Here is a 17,333-nt window from a genome sequence, read left to right as displayed (position 1 = left end):
CTGATGTGTGGAAATCACTTCAAACCTTTGCCATTGAAACACACAGGGGCTTATTAATCATTTAGCACTTCCTAAGGCTTCCACTAGATGTCGACAGTCTTTACAAAGTGGTTTGAGTCTTCTATGGTACAAACTGACCCAAAGAGAGGCTGTGGAACTTGGTCACAGGGGGAGGGCCATTTACTACTATGACGCGGCCGCCCATGGCTACCCTCCCCTTTTGAAACGTTTAGTAAGACAATGCAATCGTCCGCCTTGAATATTATTGAAGCTCTGGTTGAAAAAGGCCCTAAAGATTTATGTTATACAACGTTTGACATGTTTGAACGAACTTAAATAAAAAAAAATTGCACATTCATGACGACAAGTCCCGCGCACTACGGTACATTTTGAGTAGCCTTCGGAACGCGCTAACAAGAAGGAACTATTGGGACATAAATTATTAACTTTTTCGAACAAAACTACATTTGTTGTGGACCTGGGATTCCTGGAAGTGCCTTCTGATGAAGATAATCAAAGTTAAGGGAATATTTACAATAGTATTTTTGATGGTTGATGGTTCCAAGATGGCGCTAACATGAATCGCCTAGCCTATTTTTCTGAGCATACCACATCGTTTATTGCAAAGTGTGATTTCCCAGTAAAGTTATTTTTAAATCTGGCAAAGCGGTGGCATTCACGAGATGTTAATCTATAATTCTTTGAATGACAATATTATATTTTAACAATGTTTTCGAATAGCAATTTTGTAAATTGTAGTGCTGATTCACCAGAAGCATTTGAGGGAAAATATTTTCTGAACGTCACGCGCCGATGTAAAATGCTGTTTTTATATATAAATATGAACTTTATCGAACAAAAAATGCATGTATTGTGTAACATGATGTCCTAGGAGTGTCATCTGATGAAGATTGTCAAAGGTTAGTGCTGCATTTAGCTGTGTTTTGGGTATTTGTGATGCATCTAGTTGCTTTGAAAATGGCTGTGTGATTATTTCTGGCTGTTTTTTTTAATTTATTTTATTTTATTTAACCTTTATTTAACCAGGTAGGCAAGTTGAGAACAAGTTCTCATTTACAATTGCGACCTGGCCAAGATAAAGCAAAGCAGTTCGACAACATACAAAAACACAGAGTTACACATGGAGTAAAACAACATACAATCAATGATACAGTAGAAAAAAATAAGGCTATATACAATGTGAGCAAATGATGTGAGATAAGTGAGGTAAAGGCAAAAAAGGCCATGGTGGCAGAGTAAATAAAGTATAGCAAGTAAAACACTGGAATGGTAGATTTGTTATTTGAAGAAAGTTCAAAGTTAAAATATAAATAATATGGTGCAAAGGAGCAAAATAAATAAAATAAATAAATAAAGTAGGGGAAGAGGTAGTAGTTTGGGCTAAATTATAGATGGGCTATGTACAGGTGCAGTGATCTGGGAGCTGCTCTGATAGCTGGTGCTTGAAGCTAGTGAGGGAGATAAGTGTTTCCAGTTTCAGAGATTTTTGTAGTTCGTTCCAGTCATTGGCAGCAGAGAACTGGAAGGAGAGACGACCAAAGGAGGAGTTGGCTTTAGGGGTGACCAGAGAGATATACCTGCTGGAGCGCGTGCTACAGGTGGGTGCTGCTATGGTGACCAGTGAGCGGAGATAAGGGGGCATTTTACCTAGCAGGGTCTTGTAGATGACCTGGAGCCAATGTATTTGGCGACGATTATGAAGCGAAGGCCAGCCAACGAGAGCGTACAGGTCGCAGTGGTGGGTAGTATATGGGGCTTTGGTGACAAAACGGATGGCACTGTGATAGACTGCATCCAGCTTGTTGAGTAGGGTATTGGAAGCTATTTTGTAAATGACATCGCCGAAGTCGAGGATTGGTAGGATGGTCAGTTTTACGAGGGTAAGTTTGGCAGCATGAGTGAAGGATGCTTTGTTGCGAAATAGGAAGCCAATTCTACATTTCACTTTGGATTGGAGATGATTGATGTGAGTCTGGAAGGAGAGTTTACAGTCTAACCAGACACCTAGGTATTTGTTTAGGTCACCTAGTAGCACGAGCTCTGAAGATAGATGGGGGGCAATCAGTTCACATATGGTGTCCAGAGCACAGCTGGGGGCAGAGGGTGGTCTATAGCAGGCGGCAACGGTGAGAGACTTGTTTTTAGAGAGGTGGATTTTTAAAAGTAGAAGTTCAAATTGTTTGGGTACAGACCTGGATAGCAGGACAGAACTCTGCAGGCTATCTCTGCAGTAGATTGCAACACCGCCCCCTTTGGTCGTTCTATCTTGTCTGAAAACGTTGTAGTTAGGGAGGAAGATTTCAGAGTTTTTGGTGGACTTCCTAAGCCAAGATTCAGACACAGCTAGGACATCCGGGTTGGCAGAGTGTGCTAAAGCAGTGAATAAAGCAAACTTAGGGAGGAAGCTTCTAATGTTAACATGCATGAAACCAAGGCTATTACGGTTACAGAAGTCATCAAAAGAGAGCGCCTGGAGAGTAGGAGTGGAGCCAGGCACTGCAGGGCCTGGATTCACCTCTACATCCCCAGAGGAGCAGCGAAGAGAGAGATAGTTAGCTGCAAGATCCAGGTGTAAATGTCCAGAGCATGCGGTAGAAATCCGGGGAAAGGAGAGAGAATAGGACCGGTATGCTCTGGTCTGAGTCGCGCTGTACAAAGACTGGCGATAGCTTTTCGAGCTAATGGATATCTGATGACCGCTAACCGTGGCTAGCTGAACTCCAACGTCAGCCAGTGAAAATGGCTAACCTCAGGCTAGCTTCTGTTGTGGATTTCAGATGAGGTAAATAATACTTTCTTTTTTTAAATTGGTGAGGCGGGTTGCAGGAGAGTGCTTTGAGGTTGAGTTTTTAGAAGAAAAAATGTAAAAAGATATACGAAGAAAAAATATGTAAATATATATACACGGGACACGACAAGAGGAGGGTAAAGGACATCTGAACTGCTACGCCATCTTGGAAAAAAAAGATGGTTACTCTCCTAACATAATCTAATGTTTTGCTTTTGCTGTAAAGCCTTTTTGAAATCGGACAACGTGGTTCGATTCAGGAGAGGTGTATCTATAAAATGGTGTAAAATAGTCATATGTTTGAGAAATTGAAGTTATAGCATCTATGAGGTTTTGTATTTCGCGCGACGCGATTCCACTGGCTGTTGACTAGGGTGGGACGCTTGCCCAGAGAGGTTAACCCTACATTTGACCTAGCCTAATACATAAGTTTACTCAGATGGTAAATGGACAAGGTAGCTTTTGAACATATGTGACTAATTTCAGGGAACTAGGCGTATGTCCCACGTCACTACTTAACAGGAGAGCGATTTGAACATAAACTTTTTTTTAAATCAAAATGCTTTTTTTTGGCAGAAATGTCTTCTGGTACATGTGAACTTGCATGTACCTTAATAACAAACGTGCATACCATCTGCAAATACCAATACAATTATTAAATTATGAGCCTAGTTGGTTTAGCCAAGGAAAAAGTCAGGAACCTTCCCGCTAGCCATGATTGGCTGAGATAATGGGTGGGCTGGACATGCCGAGATGAGTTCAGATTGGTCTGCCATGTAGCATGCTTCTGTCTATAACATGAGCTGGTCATTATGTGTAGGTAATCCTTTCTAAAGTGGCTTGATTGAACGATATCCCGTAGTGGAACTGCAAAAGGGTTGCTCTCCACTTTATGGAGGACCAAGTTTTAAATCAGTGGAATTAGAATATGATAGTTAAGGAGATGGAGAAAATTCTGGTGTTTGATTGCAAATATGCATAGGGAGTCGAAAAGAGAACACACAGAAGGCTATTGTATAAAACACCTGTCTCCGGGTTACATCTTCAAACTAAGGGCAACGATGGCATCCGTGACAGGGAGAGAGAAGAGTCCATCCATGTATATGGGTAAGATAGTCTAGCTAGCTACATTTTCTGATATTACACATTTATAATTTTGTCAGAAAGTCATTTTCATTTCATTGTTCTGTTAGCTATCTAGCTAACGTTAGCTGGCTGGCTCGCTAGCAACATTATGTGTATTATCTGTGTAGTAAAATTATTTGTATCTCAGAGCCATTTGGATTGCTAGCTATAGCCTAATTTTAGCTAGCTAGCTAGCTAGCTAGCTAGCTAACATTGAACCTGGTTGGTTAGCTACCTGCAGATTCACACAGGGTAGTAAAGTTATGAGTTGGGATTATGGTTCATTGTTTAGCTAGCTAGCTACATGTCTAAACAAAAAACTCCACTATGCAATTAACCATTTCAATAGAATGTTCATGATGTCACTGCGACAACTGTCGATAGCCATAGCTGGTAAATTAGCTCTGGCTATTTTCACCGATTTCAGAGCACTCGCATCTGAGTGTGCCAGAGCGCAAAATAACTGACGAATTTACGAATGCTCATCACCCGTTGAATATGACCGGTGTCAGTAAAAGTTGGCAAAAAAATAGTATTTCAATTGTTGCCAGTAGCACAGTTACAGTCACCAATGCTACTGGATAACCTCAACACAGCCTAACCAGCTCTGCGAGGGCGAGTAAAATGGTCAGTGTGAGCTGTTTCCTTATTCGTGTATGGAAGTATCTAGCAAGTTAGTCAACATTAGCCAGTTAGTTTTGGTGCTTGACTGCTGTTGTTAGGTCAGAATGCTCAAATCAACCCTACTCCTCCACCAGAGCGTCTAGTGTGCGCTCTGAACACTTCGAGAGCTAAACATTCTGAATTTACAAACAGACAATCTAACAACACTCTGAGTTTATGAATGCCCAGAGCACACTCTGAGCACACTCCAGATTGAATTTACAAACACACCTGTAGTATAAACCAGCCATTCATCTTGAAATCTTTGGTTGTTAAGTACATGGCCTCCCTTGTGACCCTTAAAGAGATGGGTGGGGATAAGGCTTAACCTGTTAGGGCTAGGGGGCAGTATTTGCACGGCTGGATAAAAAAATGTACCCGATTTAATCTGGTTACTAATCCTACCCAGTAACTAGAATATGCATATACTTATTATATATGGATAGAAAACACTCTAAAGTTTCTAAAACTGTTTGAATGGTGTCTGTGAGTATAACAGAACTCATTTGGCAGGCAAAACCCTGAGACATTTTCTGACAGGAAGTGGATACCTGATGTGTTGTATTACCTTTAAACCTATGCCATTGAAAAACACAGGGGCTGAGGAATATTTTGGCACTTCCTATTGCTTCCACTAGATGTCACCAGCCTTTACAAAGTGTTTTGAGTCTTCTGGAGGGAGATCTGACCGAACAAGAGCCATGGAACGATGATGGCCCATTAGACACCTGGCGCGCGAGTTCATGTTGGGTACCCTCATTCCAATACGTTATAAAAGAGAATGCATTCGTCCACCTTGAATATTATTCATGTTCTGGTTAAAAAAGGCCCTAATGATTTATGCTATACAACGTTTGACATGTTTGAACGAACGTAAATATATTTTTTCCCCTCGTTCATGACGAGAAGTCCGGCTGGCTTAGATCATGTGCTAACAAGACGGAGATTTTTGGACATAAATGATGAGCTTTTTTGAACAAAACTACATTCGTTATGGACCTGTGATACCTGGAAGTGACATCTGATGAAGAGAATCAAAGGTAATGGATTATTTACATAGTATTTTCGATTTTAGATCTCCCCAACATGACGTCTAGTCTGTATCGCAACGCGTATTTTTCTGGGCGCAGTGCTCAGATTATTGCAAAGTGTGATTTCCCAGTAAGGTTATTTTTAAATCTGGCAAGTTGATTGCGTTCAAGGGATGTAAATCTATAATTCTTTAAATGACAATATAATATTTTACCAATGTTTTCTAATTTTAATTATTTAATTTGTGGTGCTGACTTGACTGCCGGTTATTGGAGGGAAACGATTTCCTCAACATCAATGCCATAGTAAAACGTTGTTTTTGGATATAAATATGAACTTGATAGAACTAAAAATGCATGCATTGTCTAACATAATGTCCTAGGAGTGTCATCTGATGGAGATTGTAAAAGGTTAGTGCATCATTTTAGCTGGTTTTATGGTTTTGGTGACCCTGTCTTTGAATTGACAAAACATTACACACAACTCTTGTAAATGTGTGGGTGTAAAATAGTTGTATGTTTGAAAAATTTGAATTTTGACATTTATTTGGATTCAAATTTGCCGCTCTTGAAATGCACCACCATGGAGTGCACCACGGGTGGGACGCTTGCGTCCCACCTAGCCCATAGAGGTTAACAGGGTGTGAACGATGCTGAATGGGTGTAGACAAAGAAGAGCTCTCCAGTAGGTTTCCCAAAACATTCAAGGACCATTTTCTCAATTGTTTTCCCATTGTTCCACAACTGTAGTGTATGATATACAATTTTCTAGCTCTGAGTCTCTACTTTTATCCAATGTAAAAAAAACACCATTTCAAATGTTACTACATAAGACCAAATCGAGCCGGTCGGTCACATATTTTGAAGCTGTACAGTGGTTCCTCAATTAAAAGTTTTGAGCTTATGCCGCGACCTTTTGTGGTAGATGGTGGCAGATTGTTGTAAATTGCATAATTGTGTCATTGTTCCACACTATCACAAGGGGGAGTAAGAATGCTGATCTATCGGTAGTCTAAACTGTGGCACAAATATATTTTTGTAAATTAATGGAGGTGTGAATGTTTCAGTCCAAGAGTCTCTCTTCTCTGGCACTAGAATCCTGCATCAGGCAAAACAAATAATAGCTCGCAGGTGGTCCCAGAGTTGAGAGAGAACTTGGGTAAATACAATGGAGCCATTTACACTAGACATGTATACTGACAATTTTTGAAAAATAGGCACGGTAGGCTTTTGGTTTCTCTCCCTCTAAAAACAGAAAGAAATAATTCTAAATAACAAACTGTCTTTATTTACCACAGTGTGAAAGAGTGATAGCCCCTCTATATGTAGTGAGTTTCTGAAACACTTTGTTGACGTGAAGAAGAAACTGAATGAAAGAGTCCAGCGAGAATAGGGAGGGGGAAAAGGTTGACCATATTTTCAAGACCTGACCTACTATATTTATTCATGAAATTTACTAATGTACTTGGGCAATTTAATATATTTGTTCAGGCTTGGCCTATTTAGTAGGCTATTTTGCCATAAAGCTATATTTGTCAGCGTAAAGTGACTCACACATTCGTGGCTTTGGATCAAAATAAATAAGTATCAACATTCTTTCTGATAATCTTTAAAATATAACTGTTTTGACCACGTTAATCTGCTCATGTTGTGTGTGTTCAGTTATTTGTGACATTGTGGTTACAATGAAGAATGTAAACAAAATAAATCCTATTCATAATGAATAATCAGATGTGTTGCTTGTCATTTTATATTTTTAGGCAATACAAAGCATACACATACAAACATCAACGACATCACACCTTCCCAGACCCAGATCCTATTTCCTGTATTTATTAACTTGTCTGCATGTCTATTTAACATTTGGCTAAAAAGAAACCATTCCATGAATTAACCTGTTGGGGCTACAGGTTAGCAATGAACCCCGAGTCGGGATTGCTAACAAGGCTGGAAATTCAAAACATCAAAAATCTAATCATTTCAATTTCTCAAACAATCAACTATTTTACACAATTTAAAAGATAAACATCTCCTTAATCTAACCACATTGTTCGATTTTCAAAGAGGCTTTACGGCAAAAGCATAAAGTTAGATTATGTTAGGACAGTACATAGCCACAAAAGTACAAACATCCATTTTCAATTCAAGGTCAGGCGTCACCAAAAGCAGAAACCAGCTAGAATTATGCACTAACCTTTGTCAATCTCCATCAGATGACACTCCTAGGACATTATGTTATACAATACATGCATTTTTTGTTCCATCAAGTTCATATTTATATCCAAAAACAGCATTTTACAGTAGCGTGAAATTCAGATTTTTTTCTTCTCTGAAATGCTTCCGGTGAACATAACAAAATTACTATTCGAAAACATTGGTAAATTATAATATTGTCATTCAAAGAATAATATATTATCATCTCGTAATTGCTACCGAATGGCCAGATCTCAAAATAACTTTACTGGGAAATCACATTTTGCAATAAACGGGGTGCTATGCTAAGAACAATAAGCTATGCTATACAGTTAGCATCATCTAATATCGATAATAACATTGTAAATATCCCCTTACCTTTGATTATCTCCATCAGAAGGCAGGCATCCCAGGTCCGGAAGGCATCCCAGGTCCGGAACAAATGTGGTTTCTTTTGACAAAGTTCATAATTGATGTCCAAATAACACCAAGTACTTAGCGTTCATTATGCTCCCACAAAACGTGGTGGGGGGGGTGTAAAATCACGCCGAAAAGCTAAAAAAAACTAGTAAATAATCTATTTACGTTCGTTCAAACATGTCAAATGTTGTTTAGCATTAATCTTTTGGTCCATTTTTAACGTTAAACATCAGTAATATTTTCACACAACCTATCCTATGTCTAGATAAACAATGATGACAAACTCACGCTTCTCAGATTTATGCGCAGGCGCAAAAAAATGAAGCGATGACATGTCAACTTCCTCGCATTCTAATTTGCTCTCTGTTTATCATAGACGCTTCAAACAACTTTATAAAGATCGTTGACATCTAGTGGAAGCCGTAGGTGTTGCGAAATGAATCCTTTCTCACTATGGTATCTATAAAACAATGACACTAAATAGTACAGTCACAAAATGCACATTTTTTTTTTGATCTATTTTTCACAGGTTTTTGCCTGCAATATGAGTTTTGTTATACTTACAGACACCATTCAAACTGTTTTAGAAAATTCAGAGTGTTTTCTATCCGAATGTGTTAATAATATGCATATCCTAGCTTCTGAGTTGGTGTAGGAGGCAGTTAAAAATGGGCACATATTTTTTTCAAAATGTCTCAATACTGCCCCCGAGCCCCAACAGGTTTTAAGAACAAATATATATTTTTTCATAGCGCAATGTGGCACATTGACAAGTCAAATCGCTTTAAAAACTTATTCGGAATCAGTGTCCCTTCCATGGGACGGTTGAGCTAACGTAGGCTAATGCGATTAGCATGAGGTTGTAAGTAACAAGAACATTTCCCAGGACATAGACATATCTGATATTGGCAGAAAGCTTAGATTCTTATTAATCTAACTGAACTGTCCAATTTACAGTAGCTATTACAGTGAAAGAATACCATGCTATTGTTTGAGGAGAGTGCACAATTCTGAACATAAAAAGTTATTAATAAACAAATTAGGCATATTTGGGCAGTCTAGATACATTTTGAACAGAAATGCAATGGTTCATTGGATCAGTCTAAAACTTTGCACATACACTGCTGTCGTCTAGTGGCCAAAATGTGTATTGGACTAGGGGTGGGAATAATACATTATGGCCTTTCTCTTGCCTTTCAAAGATTATGGAACAAATAAAAATACAAAAGAATGGTTGGTTGTTTCTTTGTGTTACCTTTTACCAGATTTATTGGGTTATATTCTCCTACATTCCTTTCACATTTCCACAAACTTCAAAGTGTTTCCCATCAAATGGTACCAAGAATATGCATATCCTTGCTTCAGGGCCTGCGCTACAGGCAGTTAGATTTCAGTATGTCATTTCAGGCAAATATTAAAAAAAAAGGGGCGGATCCTTAGGAGGTTTTGAATAGCCTTCTAATATTAGACAACAAATAAATATACTAAAACAATAACTTCAAAATCAGTCCATTCATCACTGGATTTCTTCAAATTGCTGTGCAGGAAAATGATGTCTTCCACCATGCCTGGTCGCAGGCTCGCAGCTGGCTTCTCTCTGAAACCACACATCCATCTGAAGGTGACGCTTTATCCTTTGGAACCACACAATTACCAGGTGGACAGTAGGCCTCTTGAAGTGATAGAGGAAATCAACAAGATCCACAAGTATTCTTTCATAATAGCTGGCCTTATGTTATCTGCAGTTTTGAGCTGCACTGTCCCACTCCGTGGTGGATAACATCCACTCTTCATTATGTAATGGGCTGTCAGGCACAAGTATCCTATTTTTCCAAAATTGTCAGTCCACATGTCAAGTGTAATTGCGCCATTGTATTTAAGTTCTCTCTCAACTCCGGGACCATCCTCCAGCTGATTTGTTTTGCCTGATGCAGGACTCTAGTGCAATAGGAGAGATACTGACTGAAACATTCACACCTCCATTAATTTACAAAAGGATAGTCTAACAGCTCGGCTTGGTCTGAAAAATCCAACAATTTCTGCCACTGCTGATAGATGCTGCGGCCAGTCTGTGTTGAGTTCTATTGTAAAGTGTAGCCTACTAGCCAAAAAAGGGCAAACTTTCAATGTACTCTAAAGATTTATATTTCTAACTCAATATCACAGACCACAGAATACCGGCCCCCTATCACAGAACAATCTGGTGGCATTGGTAGAGAGTCGGGCGGAGAATGGAGTGAAAGTGCACTGTACTGTAAGTATGCAACAATTTTGTGGGCCAGGTGTAAATGGTTTAGCAGCCTTTCCAATAAATTGGAAAACAAAATAAGCCATCCACTCTTCATGGGCTATCAGCAGGACAATAGACTCTTGCCAAGTTTAGGGACTTTAAATGTATTAATGGATGTTTGTGAGGCATGTCACTTCTCCCATCTCTTTTGTATAGCCCACCAAATGCACTGTTTTCTAACCACATCGGGATGGATCCATAACAAATTACTATGGGAACAAATATAATTGAATGACAGAAATATTGGAATAAAGTTGGCTAATGCAATTGAAGGCAACAAATAACCATTTGCTGCCTTCAATTGCATTAGCCTACTTTATTCCAATATTTCTGTCATTCAATTATATTTATTCCCATAGTAATTCGCATACTGAAACACCCAGAGTCATCCAATTGTTATAATAGGATTTGAAGCAATAGTCTACCCGCATGTGATCAACTATTTCAGCACCATTTCACGCTGCTTTTAGACAAGCATGGGGACTGGTCTTGATAAATCAATCAGATTTTATTTTCACTGAATCTCCGTTTGGGTATTGGTTAGCCTACAATTACGGTGTGGAAATGTTAGGATTATGTTGCTCTTCACTCGCAGTCGTTTAGTAGTCTAGTCCTAATCCAGACCGGTCACGTTGTACAATGCCATATTTTCCGAATGGAAACCCTGAGGCCTACATAGGCTACTGTAAAATGCATTTTAGTTTTCTTGGAAGAGAAACACAATAATATTAATCAATTTAATTAAGCTACATTTCTAAAAGCATAAACAGAACAACAAATACAACTATAATTTACAAAAAAATTATAATCAATCCCATATAATCTGTTCTGTCGTGAAGAGGGCACGACAAAATCTATTCCCCCTCGGGAGACTGAAAAGATTTGGCATGGATCCTCAAAAGGTTCTACAGCTGTACCATCGAGAGTATCCTGACTGGTTGCATTACTGCCTGGTATGGCAACTGCTCGGCCTCCGACCGCAGGGCACTACAAAGGGTAGTGTGTACAGCTCAGTACATCACTGGGGCCAAGCTTCCTGCCATCCAGGACCTCTATACCAGGCGGTGTCAGAGGAAGGCTCTAAAAATTGTCAAAGACTCCAGCCACCCTAGTCATAGACTGTTCTCTCGCCTACCGCACGGCAAGCGGTTCTGGAGTGCCAAGTCCAGGTCCAAGAGGCTTCTAAACAGCTTCTACCCCCAAGCCATAAGACTCCTGAACATCTAATCAAATGGCTACCCAGACTATTTGCATTGTTCCCCCCTCTTTTCCACCGCTGCTACTCTCTGTTGTTATCATCTGTCATCTAATGAGTGGATCACTGCGCCATCTGCTGACCATTTAAGGTATTGAGTTCTCAACCGGTGTGCCAACTTTCGTTGACGGGGAAAATCTCACTTCAGCATGAATTGCTGGAATTACAATCTTCAAAAAGTCAGCAGTGTTGCTTGCTTGTAGAAGCCTTTGGCTGTACAATGGCATAGCCTTGTTTTGTTAATTTAGCAAGCAAGACACTCTTATTGCCCAAACCCTTATCACAGTCAAGACACACCTATTTTATAGTATAAAACATAATAAAATAGACCAGAATATTTTTCCAAATGAAAAAAGATTGCAGTGCGTCTCACGTCTGGAACAGTTATTCTCAAAGACTGATCACTTGAAACGCGGCTCAATTTTGTGAGTTTAAAGAAAATATTTCAGGGTTACAAACCAAAATCTGTTCTCTTTTCGATATACAGTCGTTCGATTTAGTTTATTCTCCCTGTTCTTTGGAATTTTCTAAATGGACAATTCCATATTGAACACTGTATGGTGATGAATTACGGCCACAACATCTGTTTGGTGAGTAGGCTTAATGATTCTGATGAAAATATGCTTTTTGTCTTTATCAAACAAATGTTTTTGCATATGCTTAATGTGGAACCTGTCTATGTTTAGGGGGGTTATAGCATAGCACTAGGCTAACCAATTCTAAATGGCACTAGGAGTTCGCAAGAAAATCGACCAGATGCAATTATTCCAAAACTGCAGCTCATTGTTGGAACACATAATTCCCTACTTCAATCAACTAGCCATTTTGAATTTGTGATAAAACTGTCATCATTTGGCAAGGAACATAACTTTATATCCCATCCGTTAGATGTATTTCTGTAGGCCTAATGGGAGCTTGTGTGCGCAGGACATGTTTCTTTTTATTATTTAACCTTTATTTAACTAGGCAAGTCAGTTAAGAACAAATTCTTATTTACAATGAAGGCCTACCCCAGCCAAACCCTAACTCAGATGACACTGGGCGAATTGTGCGCCACCCTATGGGACTCCCAATCACGGCTGGTTGTGATACAGCTTGGAAACGAACCAGTCTCTTTAGTGACTCAGATGCAGTGCCTTAGACCTCTGCGCCACAAATTCCATTTTGTTTGTTTTTTTGTGTGAGCTCAACCGCAATCTGTTAATTATATAATATATAAAATGGAACTATCTATTTCAATACAGACTAACTCAAAACATTACTTATCATTGAAAATGACAAATTACCCAATAGATCATGATACTTTTCTGGGAAAAAAAAGTGGGGGTGCAAAAAAATACGTTTGCACCCCTATTTTGAAAGTGCAGCTGCTCCGTTTGCGACATTGTTCAGGTGCCTATGCTGTATACACATATTTACAAAACATCCACACAATCTGACAGGCAACTCAGTAAAGATACAATACTAAACATGATCGACTGTGTCTGTTGACTACTAACCCGTGTGGAAATCGATGCCGAATGACTCTTGCAGCCCAACAACAGGGTTATTTCCATCATCCTTCGCCTCCACAGAGATTATGTAATATTCCAGCCGGGGTCGTAGGTCAGGGTCCTTCGCGGCGAGTGTTGCCACCACCACGCCCGGCGGTGTAGACTCGTTTATGTTAATAGTTGTCACGGGTTCCAGGAAACGTGGTCGCGAGTCGTTGACGTCATCCAGGATGACCGACAGGGTGGCCGTGCCCGACAATGAGGGTGTGCCACGGTCAGTAGCCACGACAACCAGGCGGTAGGAGCCACGCTCCTCGCGGTCGAGGGTGGCGTTGCCCACCAGGACGGCACCAGAGAGGGAGTCAACTACGAAGCGGTCCTGGGCACCACTCTCCAGCCGGTAAAGCAGCCAGGCATTAGAGCCTGAATCAGCGTCACTGGCAGACAGCTGGGTCACCACCACACCTAGAACAGAGAGAAACGAAGGAAGAGAGGACACAGAGGTTAGGATAGAACACAAGGGGCATGTTTCCCAGACATAGATTAAGCCGGACAACACTGGAGTTGTAGTGATGAGACAAGACTGTAACTACTACCAATTGGATACCACAAAATTGGGGAGAAAAAAGGGGTAAAAAATTAATTAAAAAATAAATAAAACTAAAACAGTACGCAAGTGGGACCACGCAGCCGTCATACCGCTCAGGAAGGAGACGCGTTCTGTCTCCTAGAGATGAACGTACTGAAAAGTGCAAATGAAGGAAACAGGTACAAAAGCATCTCTATCCAGTGGCTAGGGCCACTCCCCCCAGAAACTTCTGGTAACTTGCAGGTGCCTTGGTGGAAGAGTGGGGTAACATCTCACAGCAAGAACTGGCAAATCTGGTGCAGTCCATGAGGAGGAGATGCACTGCAGTACCTAATGTAGCTGGGGGCCACACCAGATACTGACTGTTACTTTTGATTTTGACTCCCACTTTGTTCAGGGACACATTATTCAATTTCTGTTAGTCACATATCTGTGAACTTGAACTCTCCGTTGTTGAAACTTATGTTCATACAAATATTTACACATGTTAAGTTTGCCAAAAATAAACGCAGTTGACAGTGAGAGGACATTTCTTTTTTTGCTGAGTTTATTTACATGCATGCATGCACGTACATACACACGCATGAATGCATGCATAGAGTCCCACAGACACACATACACACACACATGTTGTGTTCTTCTATCCTTGTGGGGACCTAAAATGCATTTCCATTCAAAATTGTATTTTCCCTAACCCCTAACCCTGAACCTAACCCTTACCATAACCATAACCTTAACTTGTAACCCTAACCCATAATCCTAACCCCTAAATTTAAAATAGCCCATGAGGGAGACATTTTCTTGTTTTACTATCTTTGTTGGGACTTTGGAGCATTTTAGATCCCCACAAGGATAGAAGAACCAACCCACACACACACCTCCACACACCACCATCCATCCACCCACCCATCAACACACACTCACCAGTGGGGCTGTTCTCAGGGAGGTGCACAGTGAGGCTGGGGGGGTTAAAGACAGGAGGGTTGTCGTTCTGGTCCATGATTGTCACAGTGAGGGGCACGCTGCTGTTGAGCCCTCCCACATCCTCCCCCACCAGGAGCAGCTCCACCCGCGGCTCCACAAACGCCTCGCGGTCCAACAGAGCCTTCTGTCGCACACGCACTACACCTGCAGGGGGGAACAGGGGAGAGGTACAGGCAGTTGGATAATTGGTGATGAAGTAAGCATTTCACTGTTAGTCTGCACCTGTTGTCTACAAAGAATGTGACAAATAAAATGTGATTTCACTTGAAAATTATGATTAATGATATGTGTGTGGGGTTGTGAGTGAGAGTGTGTGTATGTGTTTGAGTGTGCATGTATTATTGGTGTGTGATTAAGTGACCATTATGTGTGTGTGTATGTGCGTGTGTGCGCGCGCGCGCGTGTGTGTGTGTGTGTGTGTGTGTGTGGTGTGTGTGTGTGTGTGTGTGTGTGTGTGTGTGTGTGTGTGTGTGTGTGTGTGTGTGTGTGTGTGTGTGTGTGTCAGACCTGTATCAGAGTCCACAGTGAAGAGGTCCAGTCTTGTTCCCAGCAGACGGTACCTGACCACAGCATTGGGCCCAATGTCTTTGTCCTCAGCCAAAACTGGTCCATTCAACACTGACACAGCACTGCCTGAGAGAGGTTGGAGGAATGGATAGGGGGAGAAAGGGTGATGTGTAGGATGGCAGATGGGGAGAGGAAAGTTAAATACAAGAGTTGAGGAGGGAAGGGCAAGAATGATTGATGAATGAAAGAGGAAAAGATCGAGATTGGAAGAGAGTGGGAAGAGAGAGAAGCATGAGTCATCGAAGCATAGACGAAAGTAGATATAAAGACAAGAAAAGCGTAAGAGGTTTTGCGGGCCACACAAGGGATAGAGGTAGCAGAGGAATTAAACATTGTCAATTGAAACAGACAGAGAGACAGAGAGAAAGAGAGAGAGAGACAGTTAGCCAGCCAGCCAGAGCGACAGAGACAAACAGACATCCAGACAGACATACAGTACCTTCAGAAAGTATTCACACCCCTTGACTTTGGACACATATTATTATGTTACAAAGTGCGATTCAAATTGATTTAATTGTCATTTTTTGTTAACGTTCCACAGACAATACTCTGTAATGTGAAAGAAAAATTCTACGATCTTTTTATTTATTAACCTCTACGAGATCGGTGTCCCGATCGTGCACTAATGTGATTAGCATGACGCTGTAAGTAACAAGAACATTTCCCAGGACATACAGTGTGTCACGACGTCTGCCGAAGTCGATGCCCCTCCATGGTCGGGTGGTGATCAGTGGTCGACGTCACCGGCCTTCTAGCCATCATTGATCAGTTTCTCATTTTCCATTGGTCTTGTCTTGTTTTCCTACACACCTGTTTCCAATCCCATTAATTACATGTTGTGTATTTAACCCTCTGTTTCCCCTCATGTCCTTGTCGGTGATTGTTTTTGTTATGTTATATTACGTGTGTTTTGTATCGGTGTGCGACGGGTATTATGTTACCCATGTTATTTTGAACTTTGGTTGTGGAGTTTGTTTTTTAAATTAAATACTCCAGAATAACCAATTTGGTTTCTCCTGCGCCTGACTTCCCTGCCACCAACATACACGAATATGACACAGTGTGGGAAAAAAGTATTTGATCCCCTGCTGATTTTGTACGTTTGCCCACTGACAAAGAAATGATCAGTCTATAATTTTAATGGTAGGTTTACTTGAACAGTGAGAGACAGAATAAATACAAAAAAATCTAGAAAAACGCATGTCAAAAATGTTATAAATTGATTTGCATTTTAATGAGGGAAATAAGTATTTGACCCCCTCTCAATCAGAAAGATTTCTGGCTCCCAGGTGTCTTGTTAATATAACTGCACTGTACATTTTACAGTAGCTATTACAGTGAAAAAATACCATGCTATTGTTTGAGGAGAGAGCACAACAACAAGAAAGTTTTATCACGGCAACTGGTTTGATACATTCACCTCTGAAGCTAAATAATGTACTTACATTGAGTAATCTTGCTCTGATTTGTCATCCTGAGGGTCCCAGAGATAAAATGTAGCATAGTTTTGTTCAATTACAAAACTACGTGATCGTAGTTCGCCTATTTATTTTCTATTGATTGTACGTTGGCTAATAGGACCGATGGTAAAGGAAGATTACTCGCTTGCCGCAGAATCCTTACAAGGCGCCCAGACCTTCGTTGCCCATATCTCCGTCTCTTTCTCCTGCGAATGACGGGGATGAGGGCCTTTTTGGGCATCTGAAGTAAATCCTTCCTGTCGGACTCGATAAAGAAAAAATATTCCTCCAGTACGGGGTGAGTAATCATTATCCTGATATCTAGAAGCTCTTTTCAGTCATAAGACACGGTGGGAGAAACATTATGTACAAAATAAGTTACAAATAACGTGAAAAAACACACACAATAGTACAATTGGTTAGTGGATTGTAAAACGGCAGCCATCTCCTCCGG

General features: G+C 40.6%; 1 protein-coding gene across 1 annotated transcript in view; it reads right to left on the bottom strand.

The window, feature by feature from the left end:
* LOC106579432 (cadherin-23) overlaps positions 1-17,333 on the bottom strand; it is a 692,150-nt gene that overhangs the window by 83,007 nt on the left and 591,810 nt on the right. Inside the window, exons 45-47 of the mRNA XM_082965932.1 lie at positions 15,360-15,485; positions 14,793-14,996; positions 13,286-13,744 (exon numbers count right to left, since the gene is read on the bottom strand). Of these exons, the coding sequence (XP_082822058.1) occupies positions 13,286-13,744; positions 14,793-14,996; positions 15,360-15,485 (789 nt within the window). The remainder of the gene's footprint in view (positions 1-13,285; positions 13,745-14,792; positions 14,997-15,359; positions 15,486-17,333) is intronic.

Source organism: Salmo salar, chromosome 19 (genome assembly GCF_965601325.2).
Source record: "Salmo salar chromosome 19, fSalSal1, whole genome shotgun sequence".
In the NCBI taxonomy this organism is placed as follows: Eukaryota; Metazoa; Chordata; class Actinopteri; order Salmoniformes; family Salmonidae; genus Salmo; species Salmo salar.
This window is presented reverse-complemented; position numbering and strand designations above follow the sequence as displayed.